We start from the raw sequence: 26191 nt of genomic DNA, 5'->3' as shown, positions 1-26191 counted from the left end.
TGACATATTATCGAGTTATAAAGACGATATGAAGAACTTAATTAACAAGCAGTTTACACATCCCAGCAGTTACAGAGCGACAGTATCAGTCATTTAGAGTCGTGTTCGTGTCCAGCCTGCTGAATGTAAGTCTAGTATTCTCTGCAGATTCAGGGGACAGTCCTCTGTAGGGTCATCGATACCAGAAACCTCTTTCACGTCGTCATTCGATACACATACACAAATATTGATTAAAGCTGCTTGAAACAGCTGAGAAAGAAAAAAAAAAAAAACTAAAACAATTAATCAAAACTAAAGACAGGAGGGGTGAAAATAAAGTTTAAACTGTGACATAAGCAAAATGGAGTCTTGTTTGTTTGTTTCATGTAAGCTATCTTTATTTCACATTTATTTGTACACAATAAATACAGTTAAACATCCACTGGTGTGTAAATATGACGCTCGACAGCCTCTGTGGAGCTTTCATTGTAAAATGTGGGCATTTTGTCACTGAATTTCAGATTCAGACTTAATGTGGAATCAGGACCAGAAGCAAGTTAATGAAAACAATTTCCCTGTTGGGAAAAGAGATTTTTCTTCCTCTCTTTTTTTTGTTTTTTGTTAACACAACAGATGAATAATAAATGATAAATGCAAACTTCAAAAATAAGTTTGATGTCATTCAGATCTCAAGGAGATCAACGAGAACACAGCAACATGGCTGACAGATATCTCTTTTCCTCTGATCGAATCGAACTACGGTTTAATAGGTTTTTAATCCTAATTCTAAAAAACAAAACAAAAAAGAAAAACAAAAAAAAAAAATCAAAAGCTGTGCTATTATTTGTACAGATATCCATCTCCAAGCTCTCTGTAAACTATATTTCAAAAACAATACGATCAAAAAGTCGTATCTCAATCTCAAAAAGAAAAAAAAAAGAAAAAAAAAAAAAAAAAAAAAAAAACACTACAATGGCTATTTAAGGCTAAATAACGCAAGAGCCGATAAAAGAAAAGCATTCATACCAATATAGCTGGTAAACAAAATATTTAAACAAACAAACATCCACAATACTGAAAAGGAATAAGAAGACATCAAAAAGTGCTTCACTATGACAGTATAGATTTTTTTAAAAATTGGACTAGCTAGCAGCTCAGGATGGTTTCCTCCTTAAAAATAAAGGCGTGTTTAAACTGTCACCAACTGCAACCTGCTCCTCAACAAACCACCAGCAAAACTTTACTGGCATCATTGGAGTCACAACAACAACTCTAGAAGTTTATTTTACAACACAATGGGGGAAAAAAAAAAAAAAAAAAAAGGTTAGACTACGTATGTACGCACTACGTTTCTCAGGAATTTCTTACCATTTGGTGCAAAGAAAAGTAACAAAGAGGCAGGGTTTAAAAATTAAACATAAAATGTAAAGGATCCGATTCCGATCAAACCTTTCTAGAAGATTCTCCCTACTGACACAACAATCAATCAACTATAATTGCCACTTTCCCCTTGTTTACGTAACCGCGTGCGGTCACAGCACTCGTGTTCGAGGAGAGGACCAGCCTCGCCTGCTGCTGGCGTTCTGATCGAGCGCGGAGACAACCAGACTTTTGGTTCGCGTTGAAGCTACGTGTTCACAACATGCCGCGACGTCCTGCCAAAAATGACTCTGTTGCATAGAGGTAATCCAATCGCTAAGACAAACTCTCGACAGCATCACATCAGTTTATGGAAATATATGAGAGAGAGAAAGAGAGAGAGAGACAGAGTAAATTATATATAAAAAAAAAAAAAAAAAGACTCATAATTCTGGTTTAGTACACAGATCTCATTATTATGACGTCTGTAACCGGTCCAATCAATGTAACTGTAAAACGTGATGTTAAAGTAATAGTTCGACATTTTGGGAAATGTACTCTCTCGCTTTTTTTATTATTCTATTACCAAGAGTTAGATGAGAAGATCGATGCCACTCTCATGTCTGTACAGTAAAAATGAAGCTGGAGCCAGGAAGCTATTAGCTTAGCTTAGCATAAAGACTGGAAACAAGGGGAAACAGCTAGCCGGGCTCTGCCCAAAGTCACAGGTACCCCCCCATTAACACCTCTAAAGTTCACCAATTAATACGATGTATCTTGCCTGTTTGGTTTTGCTGGGCAGATGCATAAGAAATAACTCCCTCCGAGACCACGAACCACGGTTTCCGGACGAAGCGGCGGAGCGATGCTCATCCGTGCGTCCATGCTCGCCGATGTGGGGACGAATCGCAGAGCTAGTGCTCTCCGGGGTAAAACGGTGCAGGGGGCTGCGTTGGCGGGGGCTTGTTGTGTAAGGTACCCGTAAGACAATGATGTATCAGTTGGCGTAACAGATTAATGGGTTTAAAGGCTCATCACGCCCCAAAACACTGCACAATGGTTTGTAATACTCAGAGACAATGTTATGACTGGAAATTTACCGCAGACGCAACTATTTTGCCTTTTGTCACGATGATCGTGGGGTTAACTGCGGGAATACAGCGTTCGTGTTAAGGAGTAATCCACCAGGAGTGTTTCCGGAGGTCGTCTTGTGTTGCAGCAAAAGCTGATCTTTTTATTTTTGCCACACTCTGCTCAGATCGATCTCAACGTGGCATAATATGTCAGCAAGTTGAGAAAAAAAAAAAAAGCATTGGCCACTGACAATCCAAGCTTGTATTTTCTCTGCACTGTGGCATTTTGTTCTCAGGACTGTTTATCATTTCAGACAATCAAAAGTTATTTTTTTTGGGGGGGGGGGGCTCCTTAAATCGGTTGCTAGCAGGACAGGAAGTTCACACAATTTATTCAAAAGCTGTATTTGAATCTAATCTCCTGGCTCCAGCTACGTACTTACAGATGCCAAAGTGGTATCGATCCTCTCTTCTAACCTTTACAAGAAAATATCGAACTATTCCTTTAAAACTGTTGTGTCCAAATAAAGTCATCATTGCTAGCTGATAACGTGTTAATAATATGATCTTCGTTTCTCACATGAACAGGTTCTTACTGTATTTTTTTGTTCTCTGCACAGGGACATTATATTACACTGTGACAAGTCACACTATCCGCGCATTATCACCGTATCAGTCACTATGAGCGAGAGCAAAGAACGGAAACAGGATTTAATAGCGTGCGTTTTTGAAAATCACGGCCAGGACTGATGTTTGAAGTTGGTAACAATACTTGCTGTGTTAATATTCAATTTTTTAAATTTTTTTTTTTAGAGAACTGAAAATGATTCATGTCTTGGTAGAAGAGCTGGGACAAGAAGGACAATAAGCTGCACCCCCCCCCCCCTTTTTTTAAAACATAGAAATTATAATATTAGTCTATTTATCGGTCTTATTCAAATATGAGACAAACCCTGGGTGAGGAAGTATGAAGAATGAGAAAACTAAACAGGGGGAGGAAATTAAACAAGAAAAGGCACATTCTTCCGCCACAGCACACTGACCCTATGAGGACAGAGTGGAGGGCCTCTCCCGGGCCTCCGGGTGCCTTTGGGGGGGGGGGTTAGGCTTCCTCAGGTTTCCTTTGGGAGTGCGTTTAGAGGCACAGAGCCGCCAAGTCCCAGCTGGTTTGAACAGAGCCGTCGCTGCTGCTGCTGCTGCCGCCGCCACCACCAGGGTGCCGCCTTCACACCAGCGTGATCTCCACCTCCTCCCTCCGCTTCACCTGCCCACGAGGATGCTGCTTCGGGGGCGGAGGAGCAGCACGAACCTGGACACATCCGTCAATCGAAAGCTCAGTTAAACACAGCTAAAAATGTTTGTGCTCTGTTGTTTGTATCAACACTTTGTTCGAGAACTTTTAACACCACAGTATTTAACATTAAGTAGAAAAAAAAAAAACTGAATCGGTCTCTGTATTACAGTGTGGACACGTCTGAAGAAGCGTGTTCTGCTGGCGAGGCTCCAGGGATGGAGACGTCAGTCGGCTGCCTCCCCACTTTGATCCAGACCGAAATAACTCAACAACTGTTTGATAGATTAACATGAAATTTTGAACAGACGTTCCTGGTCCCCAGAGGATGAAAACCCCCTCAAACTGATGGTTTCAGACCCATATTCTGAGAGTTGGATTGCATTGGATTTGCTGATGATGCTGCATCTGTCCAGACCTTCACTGTTTTATCCTCTTTCACGTCCGGACGTATGGCTTAAGCTAATAACATCAGACCAGGCGCCCTCTCTGCAAAGCCGCGTCCTTCATCACACAACCTGTCATTTTGTTGCTTATTTTCATGGTAATTTTCTTTTAACCTGAAGTCAGATGAATAAAATCTTATTTGAAAGCAGTTTCCTGAGGTTTGGCCCAAAAAAAAAACTCTCATTCTTGCTCTTGACTAAAACGACACTAAAATGTTCACACTTTTATCAACTAATCTTTTGATGAGAACTCTGAAATGTTTATGGTTTTCTTGGACTAGGACGAGACTAAAATATACAGACTTTTGGTCGAATAAAAATTGTCTAAAAATAAAAAGGGGGCGGCTGACCAGAAATCTTCTGATCTCAGATCTTAGACTAAAATCTATGTATAGCTGAGAAAATTAACACTAGTTTACTCACAGGTCGAATGGTGCCTGATCCACTCTCTGGATATTTGGGAGGCTGAGGGGAGCCTTGGGCTGGACCTGAAGGGGACACACAACCGCCGTTAACAGTTCAGCTTAGTTACCTTTTCCTTCTACAACAAATTCGTAACAGCTGTCACCACTTTTCAGATATCATGTTCACTACAACTATTTTTAAACAGAATAACCAGTGGATCTTACTCTGAAAGGGGCTTTTGTGCGGCGCTGGTGGAGGCCTGTGATGTCCGTTGTGATAGGCGGGCGGTCGGCCAATGGGAGAGGCTGTAGCGCTGCAGGGACTTGCCAGGGGAGAGGACACTGTGGGCGTCTGAAGGGGGCTGCTGTGGAGAGGCCCCGGCTGGAAGGGACTACGGGGGGATCGGTCGCACTGGGCCAAATTCGAGGGGGAGGCCTTGAGCACAACAGGAGCAAAGTATAAATTTATAGTTTTAAAAAAAAACAGACTTTAAGGTGAGCGATGGTACAAAATGTTAGCTTAGACTGACATTTTTGGGTCAACTAGGGTATGTAGCTATCAAACCTAAGAGTAGAAAAACGGCCCCAACTGGCAAAAAATTCTTGAAGTGACACAACATATGAGATTCAAGCTACTCATTAACTTTGGCATCATATTTTTACACATGTAACCCTGATGACCTAGTTAGTTATATTATGAAAGGCAGGGAAGTGTTACTTTTTTCCTGCATTTCCAACATTTCCATGAACATTTCGAACGGTAACGTATCATCTTAATTTCTATATTATTGTGAATGTCATTAAAAAGATGCGTCACACTCTGCCCCTGGGGTAGCCCCTCTCTTTGCTGAAAATAAGCGTAGGAAGCTTCAAGAATACTGTAACTAGAGTATTTTTTAGTGTTGTATTGTAACTTTTAGCGAAATTCTTAAGAGGGATTTTGAGATGCTGGATAATAACAGGCGCAGATTTGTTTTTTTAAATACAACTCAACCTACCAAATCCCACAAAAGAAATACGCATTTGTGCCACTGGTTTTCACAGCATCAATTTCTCAGTAGCTGATTTCTCATTGATATGTTTTTCTGTTCTGAAAACAGGAGCATGTAAATACTTCAATACATTTAAGCAACAGAAATCATGTATAAAACCCATCTCTTATCTTTAAATTTACAGGTGATGTCAAGATACAGCCACAGTCGTAGTAAACAGTCACATATCTCACGTTTCTTCTCATTTCTAAGCGCGTGAGCATCAACACACCTGTGCACTGCCGTCTCTTTGTCCATCTCCGTTCTCGCTGGCACCGGCGAGATCCTCCACCAGAACTGCAGGGAAGACGCCAACGACGCCGTTGAACTCTCCCTCCCAGAAACCGTCGTCCTCGTGGGTCTCTCGGCTCAGGATGCGGATGATGGCGCCTTCTGGGAACGACAATTCATCATCCGTTTGTCCCGCGTAGTCGTACAATGCTTTTGCAAACGACACTGCAATAAAGAGGGGAAAGTTCAGAAACTACAACATAGTGGGACACAAAATTTTGGCTATTCAATTGTGTGCAAAAGTCTGGGCACTGCCGAACAAAGTACATATGTTGTTGATTTTTTTTTAGCCTTTCCTCAAATGTTAATGCAGTGCTACTCTTAATTTCATGAACTTAAAAAAAAAAAAAAAAAAAACAAAAAAACTGATGTGCAAAAGTTTTTCGGCGCCATGCTAGATCAGTAGTAAATGACCTTACACGTGGCAGATATCACAGCCATAAAAACCCTTTGTAGCAGCTACGAGTCGTTGTGTTCTTGCTTTAGAAAGCTTCACCAACTGTTCCTGCAGATCACTTCAGGTTCTGAGATATTCTTAGGCTGTCCTGCACACGCAGCATGTCTAAGATCTACCCACAGATTTTCAGTGATCAGGGGGACTGTGAGGGCCTCTCCAAAAGCTTCAGCTCGTGTTTCCTGAGGTAGTTCATGGGGGATTTTGAGGTCTGCCTCGGATCATTGTCCTGCTGTAGGAGCCAGCCTCTTTTCAGTTTCATATTTAGTGGAATCCATTCGTACCTGTCTGTGTAATGTTTCCCGAGCCACTGGCTGCCACACGACCCCAAAGCAGAATATTTCCACCCCCGTTGCTTAAGTTGTTCTTTTCATCAAATGATGCTCCTTTTTTTCCCCTCCAAACACACCTTTGGTGACTGTGGCCAAACAGCCCAAGTGTGACTTCATCTGTCCACAGCACTTGTTTCCAAAAATGACTCTGGCTTATCTGGATGTTGCTTTGAATACTTCAGATGTTGACTTTTGTGATGAGGTCTCATGTAAAGTTTCCTCCTAATGACTCGTCTATGTTTGTCCATCAACAGTGAACAGTGGAAATTTGGGCCACCACCCCCCTGTGGCAGCTAAACCTTCGTGCAGCTCCTTCGCAGTCATGTGGGGTTTTGCTTTGCCTTTCTGTCCAGCAGAAATTGCAGTTTTATATTAAGGTTTTCTTGGTCTTCCAGATATTGTCTTGACTTCCACAGTTCCCCTTGACTACCACTTCTTCATGATTTCAGACAGTGGAAATTTCATGCTTTGACATCTTTTTAGAGCCTCTCCTGGTTTGTAGGTATCATTTAGCTTCATTTAAAAGGTCCTCAGTCAGTTGATCAGATTGACAATTCCTAATAATATTTGACCTACCTTACAAGTTCTAACAAGTTAATTAAGTCCTAACAAGTTAATCACGTTCTGAGTGTTTTACAAACTTTTGCCCGTGCCACAATTACTTTTTTCCTCCTATTTTTTAAGTTCATGAAGTAACAGCACAATAAGACTTGAATAAAGGCTAATTTTTAATGCCTTTTTGCTGCAGGGGCTGTATATACTTTTTTTTTTTTTTTCTTAAGTGAAAACAACATGATTTTCCCCAGGTGTGGCCAAACTATTGCACAGAATTGCTCAGGCATTCACTGAGTAGAAGTATCCCTCACCGCTGGAGTCTCCGTTGACAGACCCGGTTGGTAGTTCGGTTTCAGGTTCAGTCGAGTTACTGGAGGAATGGGATCGGGCGTCCAGTGCGGCCAGAGACTGCAGCATACTCAGCAGGCTGTTGGAGGACGGCAGCTGCAAGTATTTCTCTGGGACGTAGCCTACCTGTCCACTGCGGTTTCTGGCCTGGAAATGCAGAAAATACATACTGATGACCCCTGGTGAAAGGTTACTGGTGGGAAACCCACGACAAGCAAAAATGCTGAAAACTGTGGCTACAAGGTCAACAGCATAGCTCAAATCTGTGGCGATGTAGTTTACCTTGACCCAGTCCTCCATGTCTCCATCATCAATGACCTCCAAGATATCCTGCTCCTCAATGGTCAGTTCATCTGGCTGAGATGCCTGAAAGACAAACAAGATCAGTCAGTTTGTTTGTAGGAAAATATTGTGGAGCCGGGGCTAAACGAGGGAGAAAGTCACACAAACTGGGTACAAACTCATCTCCTGCAGGTCAATGTCCTTTCAAACCATGTGTTGTGTCTTAGTCCCTGAATCCTAATCAATTAAACTTCACTATGTCAGCTTTCACCACTTCTGTTGTCAACTGCTGTGTGAAAAAACAAACAAACAAAAAAACTGTCTGATTTCACAGTTTTTTCAAGGTGCAGAGGCAAAGTTTTATCAAACCCACAAAAAACAGATGGTTGGGTGAATCTAAATTAAGGATTACACTCAGTTGGTAGTTTATTAGGTACACTTAGCTAAAACTAAAGCAGTCTAATACAACAGTCCTGTAATTAATACGACCCTCATGAAGGTTATGATGATAATAAATAATAACATTTAAAGAGGTGCTAATTCAACTGTATGGTCATTTTGGAGGCTGCTGTTTGTGGTGCTGTGTAGCCAATTTTGGCTTGAAAATGACTAATATTGAAAACAGTTACCGATTCATTTTTTTCCCCGATCGAATAATTGTTGCAGCTCTCCAATTTCTACACGCATTATTTACAAGTTATGTGCTGTGATAACAACAGCGGGTCAAAAAAGCAACAGTTTGTTTTCTGATGGCACCTTGTAGGAGTAGAGGACTTTGCAGGTGAGGGGGTAGTTTTTCAAGGTGCTGGAAGGGCTGGAGCTGCTGTCGTCCAGCACTTCACCACTGTCCTCCATCTCCTCCTCATCCTCTCGCTCCAAATCGGCTGTCCCCTGCAGAAATATGACAGACATTACTTTGTCTGACACAGACAGAACTGCACTTGTTTATAATGATACTGGAGACACTAGATAATCTGTACTCTGCTGTGGCCTCAACAAACTTAAGTGAAGTGCTACTTCCTCACATTTAGACATTTTAGACAGGTTATAATTGTGAAAAATGTTATTTTAGCATTTATGCATTAGTTGTTTGTGGGTCTTACAGAGAGCGAAGGGTCGTGGGTACTGAGGTTGTTCCAGCGTTCGTTCTCCAGCTCTTCCATCACCTGGTTCATCGCGCTCTTCAGCCAGGTTTCAACAGCAACTCCCGCCTGCCTCAACAAGTCCAGACGGGCCTCTGCTTTCACCTTCACCGTCTGCCATTACAAGATGAAAAATAAATAGGTAAACACGATAACACACTCAATGCTATTAGCAAATGCAGAAGATATGACTGACGGATCATTTAAAGTGAAGCTTCATTCAGATAAACTCTGGGCTGTTTGCCCTTTTGCTTTGGTTTGCTTGGGTTGGTGTGAAAGCTGTCAGTCGAACTCTGTTGTGGACTAAACAACCAGACCAAGATCGCCTTAAAAGGAAGGTGTTGGTCCGCCTCCAGCCAGGCACTGGTGGGTTCATTTGTGGTGTGAAAACGGTCCAACCACAGTGTTTTCTGATAGTGGATGTGGGATTTTAGGATCATTTCAAAGGCTAAACCACTGTTAAATTCATCTTATGGCCGTGACCTGTCAACAAATCCTTTTTATAAGTAACTACCTACTACGGATTTTGTTGCTCTACCTTCCACTTTAAAATACTCCGAGGGTGCTCTATTGGATTCTGCTAAAATAAATGGAGTAGGGCACAAGCACAACACTCTCTTGATTTAACAACTTATGCACATACATGTTACCCATATACGACATGGCTTTGCATAAATATATACAACACATGGTTTTGATAGAGAGCTTATAAGATTGCCTCCTGAAAAAATTCACAGTCAGCCCATGGATTTATTCATAGTTCGACCCAAACGGGCAAATGCACCAGACTCTCCTTTAACCAAACCAAACAAGTTAGGCATGAAATCACCATTAAAAGAAAATAAATTACAAACAAGTTTTTTTCTCCCTCCTCTGAAAAAGAATTTAGAAAACAATGAGATGCTAAAACTCTCCACTGAAACCCAGGATGATGACAACCCTACTACTCAGACACTGCATTAGGGTTTTAACTTATCGTTTATCTTCATCGATTCATCTGAAGATTATTTTGTCAATTAAATCGATTGATCCTTTGGTCTAGAACACACCAAAGAACACTGAAAAATGCAATTTCCTAGAGCCCATCATCATACACCTTGTATTGTGCGACCAACAGTCCAAAACCCAAAAACATTCAATTTAGATATGAACGGAAATGCAACAAATTCTCTCATTGTAGTGCCGGGAACCAAGAAATCGCATTTTTTGCTTGATAATTAACTGATTGTCAAAACAGATGCAGATTAATCTTCCACTGACTGACTAATCAATTAATCGACTAATCCTTGCAGCTCTCCACTGTATGAATACTAGGACTGTTAGACCCTAACGTGCCATTTCAGCTTTTTAACCAGTAGGTGGAGCACCGGGGATATCTTAAGGAATAAGACAGTGATTGAGAAAACAGAGAAATCCACTTCTTACTCCATAACACACACACACACACACACACTCACACACACACTCACACACATTACCTCTGCCCTCCGAAGACTCTGCCTGGCCACCTCCATCTTTGTCTCCAGCTCACTGTTATTCTGCTCTGACGACTCTTGCGTCCCATATTCCTCCAGGGCCTAAAAACAAAGCACAAGAGGAAATAAAAACACATTGACTCACATTGACAACAGCTAAGGATAAAACACATCTATAATGTATAAAAAGAATAGTATGGAAACTGTCTATGAATACAGCCACTAACTGAAGATGTTTGATTGGGAGTGACTCACTTCCTTGTTTTTGGAAACAAATGTTTGTTCCTGGTGTAGTGGAAACGTGCGTAATGTGATGTGGTGGTAAACTCTTAACCTGTGCTGTAATATTTCATCATCTTTTCCATCAAACATGGTGGATGATTTTATGATCTCCAGGTTTATTATTTGCAAACTGACCTACCTTGTTGCTTTACAGCAAAAGCCAAATTCCAGTTCAGTGACAAAAGATACCAGTTGGTCATTAACAGCTCTCTGACAACTTTATAAGAATATTATGACTCATCTCATCATCAGATGTGTGTTTCAAGTGCACCGGCTTTAAATGTACCCACATGCGAGTCACGGCCGTAATAAACGCAGATACCAACTTAATCTGAAATTAGCTTAGATGAGGAGATTAGATAAAAATCGTCCTGCTGACGTATCAGGCGGGCTGCAGTCAAAACTCGGTCAAGTCTGAACGCAAAGACATGATGTGCACAGTTTTATATTCAGCGTGACTTGCACTTTCTTGGGCTAACACTATCTACTATGTCCTCTGCAAATAAACGTCTTTGTGGCATATTTTGTGTTATCCGTCTTATGACGTTTGTCTGTAAATTCTTGTTATTGCTGCTCATCTTGGCCAGGACAGAGAGAGAGGGACACAGATTTTTCTGATCTTTACTAGGCTTCCCGGTTTAATAAATGTTAAAGTGTGAATGTCAATTTTTGGTCTCTGCATTTATATACCTATACCAATTGATGTACCACAATAATAAACAATATTGTTTCCACCACCACAGTCCATATTACTTCTAGTTCCCTTTATTCTGTTCCTGGTGTGTTTTTTCACACCTGCACTAGGAACTTTAATAAATGATAAACTGATTTATGTCCCTGACAACTTCCTTGTAGAATCAAAGGACAACTTGACAGGTGATTTTGTGTTCTTTATTGCTTTGTACTGATTGTTCTGACTGATTTGTACATATTCTACTGTTTAAAAAAAGTCACAGACAGGGTAACACTTTCAGTGATGTTGGCTTGAGGAGTGAATCTGAGGAAACCAACCATGCATCAAGTTTTGGGACGAGCAACACAAAAACAAGGACTGTGATGACCACTTGAGACTTAGAACTAGAGGCTCTTGGATTGCCTTATGTCCCACCGTGACCTGTTGAAACAGTGATTGTGGCATGTGCAAAAGTTTGGTCCCTACTAAATCATTTAACAGTCCGTTAACATTTGAAGAAAGGCTCAATTTTAATGTCCGTTTGCTGCAGGGCTTTATTAATTTCTTTTCACTTCAAAAACCAACAACATATATACTTTGCCCGGGAAAGCCCAAACTTTTTCAGACAGCCGTTTATACTATATGTGTATATGCTTTTTATGTCTGTACTGTATACTTCTGCTTCATGTTTCAATTAGTGTCCAACAATGCAGCACAATGTTGTCTTATTTAGCGCGTATTTCAGTTAATTAATACTCCCATTTTTAGTGCTTTGAATTTCTTGTCTTACACGCTTCTTTGTTGCATGTTTTAACTATTAGCTGACAATGTTGTATAATGTTAGTATAATGTTTTTTTACTAACAATAATATTGCCTTTTAATTATTGCTCTGTGTGCTTATAAACGGTTTCATTAACATTTGCAATTTTAATCTTATATTCTTTTTTAGGGTGGCTTTGTAATATATTTCCAGGGACTACAGATGAAAAAACAGCCTTTTGGCTAACTGACACATTTACAGCAATGTATATTAATGTTCACTCTCCCTGTTAAATACACCACTCTGTTTCAATACATGACTACCATGTGTACAAGATATGGTGGCACCATGTCTGGCAGTGACGCCTGCCCGTGACATTATCTCTTTATCAGTGTGATCTGGTTCTCACCCTCTGTGTGTGGATGATGCTCTTGTACTCTCGGGCCACGCGACTCGCCCATTTCCTCGCCTCCTTATCCAGGCTGTGCTCCTCCGCCGTCCCGCTCTCTTTCTGCAGCTGCATCACCTACAAACGCGCAGACAGACAGACAGAGACAGAGAAAGAGAGCAGGTAAAGGAGATGAACAGAACGAGACCGTAGCAATACTTCACAACGATAACAGAGATGCTGTTTATCAAGCTGCAGATATATGAAGGTTGACACTGACAGATTTGTTCCATTCGGCTGTTGAAGTCACAGTTAACAACAACTGCAATATATTCCATGGAGGAGAATGCCTAATATTTGAGGGCAATATTTCAGAGGAATTAAAATCCAAAGAAAAAGAAAAGAGGTTTCTCTGAAAAACTAGGTTGTTTGTCACAATTAAATACGCCATACTGTGAATTACATCACACAGAAGCAACTATTCCTCTCTGAGAAGACTGCATCTAAAATAAAAATGTTGCTTAATGCACTTTTAGTCAATGCCATGACCAACCAGGACACCTTTAAGAGGCCCTTGGTGTTTCCTAAATGCCACCAGTGTGAGTTATATTTACCGTTTCTGTTACGTTGATGTGGCAACTTCCTCCTTACATATTACATGGGCAGAGTTGAAAATGTGTATTCTAAGAAAGATATTCACAGGACTGGAGCTTGAATAGAGCATTTGTCTCAGCATCAGCACCAGTGATTAAAATGGAAATATATTCATCTTTTACATTTATGAGGCCCGAAGTCCCATAATGTAAAGAAACATCAGGTGGCTCTCAGTTACGTAAGGGAGGGAGGGAGAAAAATCTGTTTACACTGGGCAACACTGAACAGCAAACAGCTTCACTCGGTCCATGAAGGCATGTTGGTGGGTCAAATAAAAACCTCACATCTCCACACCACAGGGAGTTAAAATGTTTAGGAACTGAAGAAAGCAGCCTCACGTAGTAGCGTGGAATCAGAAGCACAATGGTTGTGGAACTGTATCAAACCTGAGCCAAACAATACAATCTTTCAACCTGCAGAAAATGATTTTTAGGAACTTTGGAGCAGTACACATAAAACAACGTATTATAACCTTCAGTTGTTACAGTGAACATGTTAGCTAACAATCTATTTATACAACCAGCAGATATGGAGCAACATTATCATTCATTCTGAGTTGTGTTTCCGGCCACACAAACAATGCAAGTCCAATCTCATTCTCTTTTTAGCTCTCTTTTGGTCTGCGCCAACTCCTGAGGGAAATATCTGGCTGTTCAGCTGCTAAATGCACTTATATTGTTCACCAACTGGGCTCTAATGTGGCCTGCAAGCCGTTTGGTGATATGTAACTAAATGAAAGTAGTTTTAATCAGTGAGGAAAGGGGGGGGGCATCTGCTGGTGCAGCGGATAGTTAAACCAAAAACAATACAATTGTTGCCATTAAAACCAAAACAATGGCTGAAAGTGTGAAATATGCTACAATTCTATTGATTAGAGCTGCTTTGGGGTCTTTAAAATTTTTGTTTGTTTGTTTCTTGTTACCATGTATGTGTTTGGTTCTTGTTACTGATTGGTTAGAACAAAACAAGGCATGCAACGCACATCCTGAATAGCTGTTTGAAAGGTGAAATAGGTTATAAAGGAGCCAGTTCCTTATAGTTCTGGTTATTTTAAAAGGTGGGAAAGTCATCTTTTATCCAAGGTGGACTGGGATTAGATTTAATTTGGAGCGTTTTAGATTGGATTTGTTGGCAATTTAGGGGCAGTTGAAACAAGCTGTGATCACAACACTGACATCACCTTAAAGTTGGCTTGAGGAACTTGTTAGAAAACAGTTGTTTATTTAGAAATCCAGCAGATTCATAACATTAGTTTTCATGTTGAGTCAGGTTTCTAAGCACCTGGCAAATGTAACTCCAATAACTCCACTAAGTTCACCAGCTGGCCTCGAACCGTGTCCGCCTGCTGTTTGGTGCTGGGCAGGTAGTGTACAGTGGGGGTTTTTTTACTCCTTTTTTAAGAGCTTTTTCACTGAAAACAGCTGCCTGCTGCAGCTGAAAACAAATCTATGTGAGCCAGAACAGTGAATTTACAATCTGGACGGTACAACAAAAGGGGTGAGGGGAGCTGCGGATTCAGGTTCATGACTACAAGCGAGCCCTTTCCACACTGTCACCATTATTATAAAAAATATGGAAAATGGCTGCTTTAAGATTAAAACACATCCCTAAAATTTAAGTTAAGAGGTTTCCACATGACAACAGCAGTGTGTGTGCATGTGTGTGTGTATGGAGGAAAAGGGCTGGGGTGGGGAGGGTCATTGCACTCTGATGAGGCCCACTCACAATGCCTCCTTTTCACAGATGGGCCGTTCACAGGGCCTGGCCTGCCTCCTGCCCCTCCCTAGCAGTTCAGCTCTATTCCTTACCGGATCCCTCTGTCTGGTGCAAGTGGCACGGGCAGGGAGGGAGGGAAGGAGGGAGGCTAGGCTCTCCACCACTAATGTTTTCTTTAGGAACAGGCTGCTGCTTGTTTGACTTCCAATGAAAACAACGCCAGCGTTTGCAGTTTGAACAAATTGTCCAGTGTTGTCCAGTGGAGCAGAAGGCCAGTGCAGAGGAGAAAAGGACCTGCATAGTTAGTGCAGCTCGAAACGTATGTGTTACATAGACTCCATTACTTTACATTCATGTACAGCAGCCATCAATAAATCACTGACACATATGCACACTGGGGGAGTCTTAAGGGCTGATAAAATATTTTGGACTGAAGTTGACATTTATGCTTATCTTTATTGCGTTTTTTGGGTTTTGTGTTGTTTTTTTTAAATAGAGGGCAAAATGTGCAATAAATGCCCAGCATGGGTGGAAAGCTGTCTGAAATAGATTTCCACCCATAAGGAGACAATAAAAGCGTCATGAACAGGTGTGCAAAAGTGCAGCGCAGAACAGATTGCATTTGAATTAGTGGCAATGAGTTAGGTGGGATTTGCTAAAGTACGCAGGCTGCTGTAGGATGTAAATTTTACACACAAATCCGACTTTTATTGCCCCAAGTATTTAGGCAAAGCAGCTGGGAGAGCAGATTTTGATACGCCAAAGGCAGGAGATTCAGGCTGGAAAAAAAAAAAAACAACCACCACACAAGGGGCTAACTTTGGTTTGGGCCTGTTGCTTCAGGTACTGGTTAAGTTTGATGAAATCTGGTCCAGTAAGTCCAGTTTAAGTAACAGACCACAGATAATTTTAAGGCTTATCAGATTCCAAAACACTCCACAGCATTTTATATTACTATAAAAAAAGGATTTTACAACTCTGGAAAGTTGTTACCGCAGCATTTTTTCATCAACTGTGTTGCAGCAAGGGGTGAACAGTAGGGTTGCGTCATTCATGAGAACTTGCATCTGTTTAGCTGGCCGTTTTGGCACCTTGCTAGATGACATTGCGCAGAGCTTTTTTTTTTTTTTTTGGCTTCGACTTGTCTCATTGAAATGAAGGGGGCTGCACTTTTTAATGCAGTGCCAACATCAGTCTGAATATGGTTTGACTGTATGTAAACTTCCCACAATAATTTAATACAACTGTAATTAACACTTCCAGATAAATGATTCAAATAAGATCAAGTACTATATGTTTGCAAACCGCTCAAAGTTCAAGTCATGTTTAGCACGAGGCCATTACTTAACTTTCCTCTGATGTTGATGGTTAAATGAGCTCTGAGACTGCTGGGTTGTGACATTTTAAAACTGAAAAGGCTGAAAGCTGAAACACAATTAAATGAGTATCTACCTAAAAACTCATGTATATTCATCTACACATACAGTGTGTCATTACTTCACGCACAGTACATCTAGATAAATCATAACAGGGCTCAGAGTTCCCCGTCTTGAAATGAACCAAGAGCATTTATTGCAAAAATGAATGACGCAAATATACTGTGTATATAGCGACAGTAACTGGGCCGATTTTGCGAAAAGACTTACAAACACGACTCACAAGTGTGTGTGTGTGTGTGTGTGTGTGTGTGTGTGTGTGTGTGTGTGAGTGTGTGAGAGAGAGAACAGAGACGTTAAGAATCAGAGAACTCAGACAAGTGAGCACTGTATATAGAACTTTCCAAGAATAATTTAAATGGAAAACATATTATACATGTATCTATCCATATTTGACATTAAACAAAGTCCATAAAAAGGAGTTAAGGGATCTGTTATAGGACCTTCCTCTCAGAAGAAACACATTGCAGCAGGATCTGAAAATGAATGAACTAATTTCTTTGGCTGAATTAATTAATTGAGTCCTCCACTGACTACACCTGTACATGCTCTGGTGATCCTAAAGTTTACTTGGCTTTATCCCATTTTCTGTTCAAATGTATGTATTGCTGTTTCAGTCCTAGCTCTTACCCTTTTACTATTTTATCCTTATTTCCTTTGTGGTTTATAAATTTATGGTTAATTTGGCTTGATTCCATTTTTCGTGGGGCTTAAATGTATATTCTTTTGGCACAATGATCTTGTCCTTTTACCATTTTATACTTATATCTTATCTGCATTGGTTTGCTAATGATTTTCTTGATTTATTGATTTATCTGTAAAATTTCAAATCTTTTATAAATATTTATAAATGCTGGCCAATGAAATTATAAAAAATTCCCATCACATTTTGCCAGAGCAACAAACAGTCCAGAACAATGGATACTGACATTATATTGATTATTTACTCTGCCATGTCTTTCCCACATCAATGTTTACAGAGGCGTGATATCAGAATGTTATTTTTAGCAACCTAAAAATAAAACTTTCCAAAGAATCATTACGTGTTAGATAACTATAGTAGCTGGCTACTAACAGCTCTTAACATGTAAAGCCGAGCACAAGGAATGACAGTGGAGAAGCGGATTACATTGCAGTAATGGTATGAAAAAGTTTCTATGCACGTTTTAATACTGGGTCACAGTGGAAAACAGCCGCCGTCCTCCACGACTGATTAAGCAACAGTATGAATTGCAGTCTATTTTACATCAATGATGGCCCAAAATCTGGTTTTGAGTACAACAATCAGGTTTTATTTTATGGCATTTTTGTGAATTTGTGCAGTCAGAAGTGGTAGAGGCTAGATTTCTGCAGATGCAGAGATGTGTATAGTGTGTGGTCTTTGTTGCCATTAGTATCTCAATCACAACACAGAGAGCATCGAAAAGAGTGTCTGTTGAATTAGAAACTCTGAGCAGACAAGCTGTGACAATCAGTAAAGATATTGGCTTCAAGTTAATTTATATCCATGTTAAAATGAAGTCTGGGGACCAAAGGACAGACAGAGAGAGGGAAAAAATGGAAAACCTCTCGAGCAGATACGCAGCCACTGTGTTGTACTGTTCACGTTTGACCTTTTTATGCATTAAGCAATAATTAAATGGACAATAAAACATTACCGTATTTACCGTATCTGAGTCGATGGGCTGGTACAAGAAGTTCGGGGCTTGCTGAAACATGGGGTTCTTCTGCGCAAACAGCTGCTGGTGAAACTCCTGCAGTACCTACACGTGTGTGTTTTAAGAAGAGACAGGACATATTGAATTTTTAAGTCAAGAAGAAACAACTTTGTGTGCACATAATTCAAAATTTAAAAACTTTTTTCCCATGAAAATTTGTCTTTATTCTGAAATGTTGCTCGGTGTTTCTAAATGAACGGCAGACCAGCAGCAGTTAGTGCAAAGCCAACAAGACTAAAATGGTGTGGCTAATTAAAACATAACGATCTGTATGGGCTGTCCCATAGTTTAATCTAACTTTATCTGTAAACTCATTGATTATGCCTAATATATTTCATGAAGGCAGCAACAGATGTAAAGGTATGCAGCTGAGAAACACTATGAACAAGTACTGAAAAAACCTAAAGCAATGGGAAAAAAAACCCAGTACACTTCATTTCAGCCCTGGATAATGTTCCTATAATATCCCTACATTAACTTAGAACATATCTGATAGGGTTTAACACTTTAAGGTTAGCGTAACATAAGCCCCTTTCACACTGGGCAAAAAACCCATTAACATCTGGCTTTTGTCTTCAGTGAGAAAGGTTACAATTGGCTTTCATTCCCGGCTCAAATGACTCTGCAGTAGTCACGGATATTCATCCGCTCCAGCGCCAATCGGCAGTGATGGAAGCACGACACCCGGTTGGACAGGCTAATTTTTTGCCCTTTTCCGGCGCGATGCTATGACGCACGTCAAAGCTCTTGATGTTGGCGCGTAAATAGCCAGCAACATTTGTTTTTTTACACCCTATGGGAACAACAGGGAATTTGTTCTTCCTACGCAGCATTTGAGACCTATTATGTTGTTCACCTCAGAGCAGTGGAACCAGAAAGGGAGAATGTATTAAGATTCTTATATGTTGCAGAGATAAAATAGATATTGAAACTGTTTACACCACAAAAAACATATTAATGGGTAGTAATGAAAATAATACATTACACAGAGCACACATCAGACCTGTTTCAGGGGATTTGTGTGAACACAGGAAGCACATGGGCTGAAATGTGAGCTCTGCTGAAATCCTTCACTGCTTCCCTCTCTAATGATCTGTTCATATTCTGGCATGTGCAGGGACAAAATGCCACTCCAGCTCCAGAGAGAGGCAAGATGACCTGGACAGAACAGTCTCAAAGAGGCCGAGGGCTGAAGGGCATGTAACCGAGGAGCACCCAAGTAACTCAAACCATTTCAATTAATTAGCAGTCGGTGAGGCAGTAGAGTTCAGCTCCTCCAACGTTCACTAAGACACTGAGTGATACTGATGCATTAGAGATGCCTGAACCCAATGTAGGATAGGTATCAGGGCTAATCCAGGCATATTTCCATAGATCAGTATCAGCTGAACCAAACTTGATCAAATGCTGATCCTTTCTTTACCGTATTCTACTGTGTTTTGTCCTCCTCAGCCTGCCAGAGCTGCGAAGCTGTGCTCACGCATTTTGTTGCATGTGAGAGTGAAAATTAGAGTGTGTAAATGCAAAGAATTATTTGAGTGCACTGGTGCAAGTGACTGAGTTTTGACAACCAGACGGGTAAAATACATGGATTCTATAAGCTCTGACGCTAACGTATTTGTATCTCTTAGAGAGATTGATATGGTAGAGTACTTTAATAATCCCAAATTGAAGTTTGCTTGTTAGCAAAGAGCACCCAACAAAACATTCAGGTAGAATATTCTTGTTTTTAGTTATCTCAGACCGTCACATACATCGAATAAAATGGCAAAGATCACCGGTAACAGATCATATCAGCTTCTCGCTAATTAATTCTAGGCCCGCAGCTAAAGTTGTTTTCATTATTGATTAATCTGCAGACCATTCTCTTGATTAATTAATTAGTTTGATCTATAAATGTTAGAAAATGCTTTTCACATTTTACATTTACTTTTTACAATGATATAAAACAAAGAAAACAGAAAACTCAATCTATCCTACGAACTTAATTTTCTTCTACATTCAAGTGAGCAACACTATTGTTTCCCCGAATATATAATTTTTATAAAGCCCACATTATAGGATTAATTGTAAACACATTTCCAGGATTTATTTTCCTTGGAAAATGCAAAATGAAGACATTGCCCCGTTATCTGCAGGCAGCTGGCCCGCTGGTGTTCACTCCCCAGGGACAGACTGAATAAATTAGAATCCACACACTGTTCAGTCGATTTCCACGGCGTCACATCTCATGGCCAGAGATAGTATCTCCCTGACAAACATAAACTGAGAGCTCAGATCAGTTTGCAGTTTGCAGAGTATTTTTTCGGTCTGTCCCTCTCGTAGATTCGATCTCTAGATACTGCGCAATAGCCAGAGTCAGCTAACCATCCTGAATCACGAAAGTCCAGTAAACTGCAACAGGTCCGCGTAGATTTAATTATTCCCGTCACGGTTTACAAGACTGTCGTGACTCAAGGCGACTCAGATAGCGAGCTGTCATCTACATTACTGTTTTAAAGTAAAATAACATTTTTGTGGGCACACTGTAAATAACTTGATTTCCACAAAGACATTTTACACATCATGCAGCTCTAACTGAAGCACTTACAACAAGTAACCACTACATATACATAACATTTAGCACAGATGTACATGTTTACTCAGGAAATGTGCAAATGCAAAGATCAATCTTGGGGTTTTGAAGAATCGATACTGGATCACTCAAATAAAAATCGCGATTAACTGGAATAGTCCCCCCAGCCCTTGACATTAAGTATTGGTGGTCCCGTGGGTTTGAATACTTACCCCATTTGAGCTGATCAAGAGCTGGTTGAAGGTGTTGTGGACAGCCTGGTAGGTTTCCAGCTCAGTCTGACACAGGGACACCAGGTAATCTTTTACCTGCTCATAGATTCTGCCATCTAAGACCTGCAGACCACGACAGCAACATATTTTTAGGATTACAGTTAATGTTTATCTCCTACCGTCTACCCACGTACTCAGTATGTCGTCACCTTGATGCAGTCCATGAGGTCTGTGTCATAGTAGCGCTGTTGGTGAGCATTAGCGGCTGCTAGTGTGAGAAGGTAGTCGTTTCTGGCATGAGTGGCTTTGGAGTTACACTCGCTCCTCTTGGCTTTCAGCTGGAACACAAAAAGGTCACACTGCTGGCTGACTGCAGCACCAAAATGCCGAGCAGATTTTCAGATGTAAAGATCTCATACCTTTACGCTTGCCCTTTGCAGACTGGATCTGGACTGGAAGAGACTCAGCTTGGACCTGAGCAGAGGAAAAGACAAAAGACATTGTCTGACACTGTTTGACTTTATAACTGTAAGAGTGAATATATCACCAGTGTTTATTTGTAATATTTCTTTTAGTTGTAGTTTTGCATATGAGCAGCATATGGAGGATTGACTCCATTAACTGAGGGAGAAAAAAGCAAGTAGGCTCACTGTTCACAAAGGCTTAAGGTAACAAACAGTTCTGTTAGAAAAGACCCAAACTAGCCAGGAAATAATGATCATCAAACAAGATGACAAGTAAGAGATAACAAAAAGCAGTGTGTTTACATGCACTTAAGTATCAGGGATATAGCTGACTTTCGTCAGTAGACTGATTTCTGAAACATCATTTAAATGAGAGACCTGGTTTTCATGATTCAGCGCAGGGGATTAAAGTCACCTGGGACGGGGCCAGGTTACTTAAATCCCAATTTATCAAACTGCATAAAGGGAAATTTTGGACTCAAATGAAAGCCAATTTTTACTTCCATTAGCAAACAACTAAAGTTATTAACAAATTTCTTGCAATTTAAGAATTCTCCTAAATATAGGAGGTCTCTTAGTTTGGTTAAAAGTAGGTCCTAGAAGACTGAGGTACAGACACCGAGGGGAGAGACACCCTCTGACATATGTGTTGTGATTTTTATTTTTTTTATTTTTTTTATTTTTTGCATGAATCAGGGGTGAGAACACCAGCGGTAAAGCTGGAATTTATTTTTCCAAAGTTATTTTTTTTTTTAACTTTGCACCTCATCTACTAGCAGCAGAATGTTTTCCCTGCTACAGTTTATTTTTGTTTGTGTTTCAGTTTTAGTCAGTTTTCCTATTATTTAAAAAACCCATTAATTGATTTAAATATTATAAATATATTCGGATGAATGTAGGGACAACAGGGAGAAAAATTAACTTAAAAATCACGTTTCTGCAAGTTCTGTCTCTGCCTGATTTCTGCTGGAGAAAGATGATTTCTTAATTAGAGTTAATTGGCTTTTTATAAGTATACATGTGTAGGACAAAGACTTCACATAGGGAAAGTATCAGAGTGGGTGCATGAAAGGGGAGATCAGTACATGGAATGACGCCTTCTAGCTTCTAAACTAACTATTCAAAGTCCCAGTCACACTGACACCAACAGAAAACAGCTACATCTGTTTCCACTGCTGACTATTTGTTAAATTTATACACTTTTGCTCTGCGAGGGAAAAGCACTGCTCTCTGTCTTCACCTCACAGACACACACACAAAAAACAGAAAACAAAAGTCCAAAAGCTGCATCTTCTATCAGTATGACAGTTAAAATAGAAAGGTCATGCTTCCAAAAAATTATAATTCACTAAGATCTGATTACTGACCTACTACACAGATTTACAGCAACCAGGTTACTACAGTGCATGCCAACGCGTTCTGATTGGCCGAGTAACCTGGTTGCTTAAGCGCATGTAAACGCATTAATCAACGTGAGAACCTTCGCAGCTTGCAACACACATGTAGGAAGTATCGCAACAGAGAATAAAGTGTTGTCATTTTAGGTAAAAACAGTTGCATGCATGTAAACATTTTTGAGTACATCGATACAAAGATTAAATTATCCAACTTCGCTTTCTTACACCTTATTGACCATCAAGTCAGTGGAGAGTTCATTTAGAAGGTATTCATGAAGGTTGAAACAAATGCACCTGGAAGTTAGCATATTTACTCGTGCGTGTTGTGTTGTACACAACAAGCCACTTTAGAAAGTAGTATTTGCAGTATTAAATTAAGTGCCTTTCCAACAGCAAAACTTCAACGAGCTGTGTCTGAGCTCTGTAATAAAGTTTCCTGATGGGCAGAAAAATGTCTGCAATGTGGTGAATGAAAGTGCCAGCTGTTCATGTTGTGCCAGGACAAAGTGTTGAGAATGAAGAGGAGAAGAAAAAGCTCCCTCAAAGCAGCAAACAACAGCCTGAATGTTAGTTGTTTGTTTGGCTGTAACTTACGACTATTTTCACTATCAATTAGTCCCCCTGAACTCACAAATATGTTCCACTTATTGTTCTTGCACTTGCATGTTTTAACTCCACAACAGAATGATGTTTGTGCAATATGCAACTTGCACAAGTGTGATGTGGAAACATGAAGCCTCCATCACACAAACACTGAGAATGGACTTTATTCAGTGGACTAGGAGAAATCTTGTATCGAAAAGTTAATCTTTTGATATGAAAAAGATTTGCATATTTATAGATTCAGGATTTCCCAAGGAGGGAGAAGGAGTAGATGTAATTTGAAGAAAAATTCACAAGGTAATGAACTTTTGTGGAGAAACCATATCATACACAAATTATTTGTGTGTCTCAAAACGTGTGGAGGGGATCATAACCGATTTTTCACATTAGTTGATTAACTGATTTAACAATTTAAAAAAAAAAATTAATCATCAACTGTTCCGATTTCATTTAAGTCGATTGCCAAACATTTTATGGTTCCGGCTTCTCTAGTGTGACAACTTCCTGCTTTTACCAGTCTTACATTATAGCAAACAGAATATCTTTGGGTTTTGGACTGTGGGTCGAACAAACACAGTAATTTGCACAAAGACATGACTTTGTGCATCGGCACATTACTATGTTCATTTTTTTTTTTTTTTTTTTAAACTGTTTTCTGATGTTTACAAACCAAACAACTAATCGGTTAATCAAGAAAATAATAATAAAAGATTAATTGATAATGAAAATAATTGTTAATGCAGCCATAATTGATATTGTTTCTAAATACAGTATATTTCTATAAAACACTAAATCAAAATGGTGTTTCACAGGCAGCAGCAGAGACAAAAACTTTAGCTGTTTATAAAAAAGAAGACCAAAAAAAAACAAACCATTTTACACTTAAAACACTTCCTTGTACACCTTTGAATGAAACCCCCATGATGTAACAAAGATAGGGGAGTAATTTGAAGCATACTTGGCATCCAGCTCTGCCTTCTCCCTGACAGCCTGTGCCATCGTCTCAGCCTCCTGGTATTTCTTCCTGCTCTTCGTCAGCTCCTTCACCGACTCCTGCAGCTCAGCTTGGACCACCGTCAGCTGTTCAATACACTGGGGACGGTAAGTTGGGAGACGTGACAAAAACAAGAGAGAAAATGACATGTAGGCAAATTACTATTCCCGCAACGCAACTCCTGAAAATATGCAAACACCTCTTAACCATATCTACAGAACAAGTGTCAAAAGTAATGTCATAATGGCATGTTTTGTTTTTTTTGTTTTTTTTTTGTTTTTTTACACAGGAGCTATAATGGCATCTCCTGAAAGGTGAAGATGAAGGTGAACAAGAGCAGCATTGTAGGCTGGAGGCAGTGGAACGGTGCCATCAAAAAGCAGAGAGCAGCGCTGGTTACATTTTAGCACTGAGTCAATGTGGGCTCGGACTTTACGATCAGGAAACAGGCCTAACCTACAGACACACAGGGCTCCAAATTATCGATACTGGGCCCATCATTTATGGTAAGAGCAACTGCTGTGACTTCTGCCCTCAATTGGCCGATTGTTTATTGTAATGTTCAGTATCAGTAATATGCTAGTTGTTTACATAAAGTTTCCACTGAAAATGATTCTGAAGTGACACTGAGCAGAGGACAAAGAACATGTGAATATGTTTGCTACTGCTGATAAACATAATGCTAATAATAATTATCATTATGGCTTTCAGCGGAGTGGGTAATTCCACATTCCATGTTTACTTTGTCAGTCAATGTTATGATCACAAAATAAGGATTTTATCAGTGCCTGGGAACAAAGTAGGATATGAACGGCAACCAAATCACTTTTTTTTTAATAGTTGTGCAGTTTAGAGCCTGACCGACGAGACGGATATTTTGATATTAGGTCATAGTAGATTTATCGATGTTAGCATGTACGTCAGCTGATAAATGACAAGAAACTGAAGTACAAAAATGCCAGTGATATGTTGTGAGACAGTGTCACTAATCGATAGTTTGTCCACCAAAGAGAGTAGTGACAAGTTTCTTTCTCAACTCTGAAATTCCTCCCCAAAAAATATTAAGGGAACTTTATCAAAAGTCTGTTTTTTTTTTGGTTATAGATTGTGTAAAGAAAATTAGCATTGGTCTATATATTATTATCATTTATTTAAACTCAAATACAAATATCGGTGACGGCCTCAAAAGCTGATAGAAGTCAGGTAATAGTTCGGTTATCTGACCAACAGAAACAGGAAAATATGCAAACACCTCTTAACCATATCTACAGAACAAGTGTCAAAAGTAATGTCATAATGGCATGTTTTGTTTTTTTTGTTTTTTTTTTGTTTTTTTACACAGGAGCTATAATGGCATCTCCTGAAAGGTGAAGATGAAGGTGAACAAGAGCAGCATTGTAGGCTGGAGGCAGTGGAACGGTGCCATCAGAAACCAGAGAGCAGCGCTGGTTACATTTTAGCACTGAGTCAATGTGGGCTCGGACTTTACGATCAGGAAACAGGCCTAACCTACAGACACACAGGGCTCCAAATTATCGATACTGGGCCCATCATTTATGGTAAGAGCAACTGCTGTGACTTCTGCCCTCAATTGGCCGATTGTTTATTGTAATGTTCAGTATCAGTAATATGCTAGTTGTTTACATAAAGTTTCCACTGAAAATGATTCTGAAGTGACACTGAGCAGAGGACAAAGAACATGTGAATATGTTTGCTACTGCTGATAAACATAATGCTAATAATAATTATCATTATGGCTTTCAGCGGAGTGGGTAATTCCACATTCCATGTTGACTTTGTCAGTCAATGTTATGATCACAAAATAAGGATTTTATCAGTGCCTGGGAACAAAGTAG

The 26191-nt window shown here is 40.0% G+C and overlaps 1 protein-coding gene across 2 annotated transcripts in view; it reads right to left on the bottom strand.

Moving 5' to 3' along the window:
• Positions 1–3046: 3046 nt before the first annotated feature.
• Positions 3047–26191, bottom strand: part of LOC120803070 (F-BAR and double SH3 domains protein 2-like) — a 38483-nt gene continuing 15338 nt past the window's right edge. The window contains exons 6-20 of one of the 2 annotated variants that reach the window (XM_040151375.1): positions 24300–24433; positions 21297–21351; positions 21087–21215; positions 20878–21000; positions 18040–18135; positions 12588–12704; positions 10466–10564; positions 8949–9101; positions 8602–8736; positions 7846–7929; positions 7527–7710; positions 5816–6039; positions 4778–4988; positions 4572–4636; positions 3047–3720 (exon numbers count right to left, since the gene is read on the bottom strand). In XM_040151375.1, the coding sequence (XP_040007309.1) occupies positions 3637–3720; positions 4572–4636; positions 4778–4988; positions 5816–6039; positions 7527–7710; positions 7846–7929; positions 8602–8736; positions 8949–9101; positions 10466–10564; positions 12588–12704; positions 18040–18135; positions 20878–21000; positions 21087–21215; positions 21297–21351; positions 24300–24433 (1893 nt within the window). In that variant the 3' untranslated portion in view covers positions 3047–3636. The remainder of the gene's footprint in view (positions 3721–4571; positions 4637–4777; positions 4989–5815; positions 6040–7526; positions 7711–7845; positions 7930–8601; positions 8737–8948; positions 9102–10465; positions 10565–12587; positions 12705–18039; positions 18136–20877; positions 21001–21086; positions 21216–21296; positions 21352–24299; positions 24434–26191) is intronic. The other variant, XM_040151376.1, reaches the window with a different exon arrangement.

This window comes from Xiphias gladius, chromosome 17, assembly GCF_016859285.1.
Source record: "Xiphias gladius isolate SHS-SW01 ecotype Sanya breed wild chromosome 17, ASM1685928v1, whole genome shotgun sequence".
Taxonomy (NCBI): Eukaryota; Metazoa; Chordata; class Actinopteri; order Istiophoriformes; family Xiphiidae; genus Xiphias; species Xiphias gladius.
This window is presented reverse-complemented; position numbering and strand designations above follow the sequence as displayed.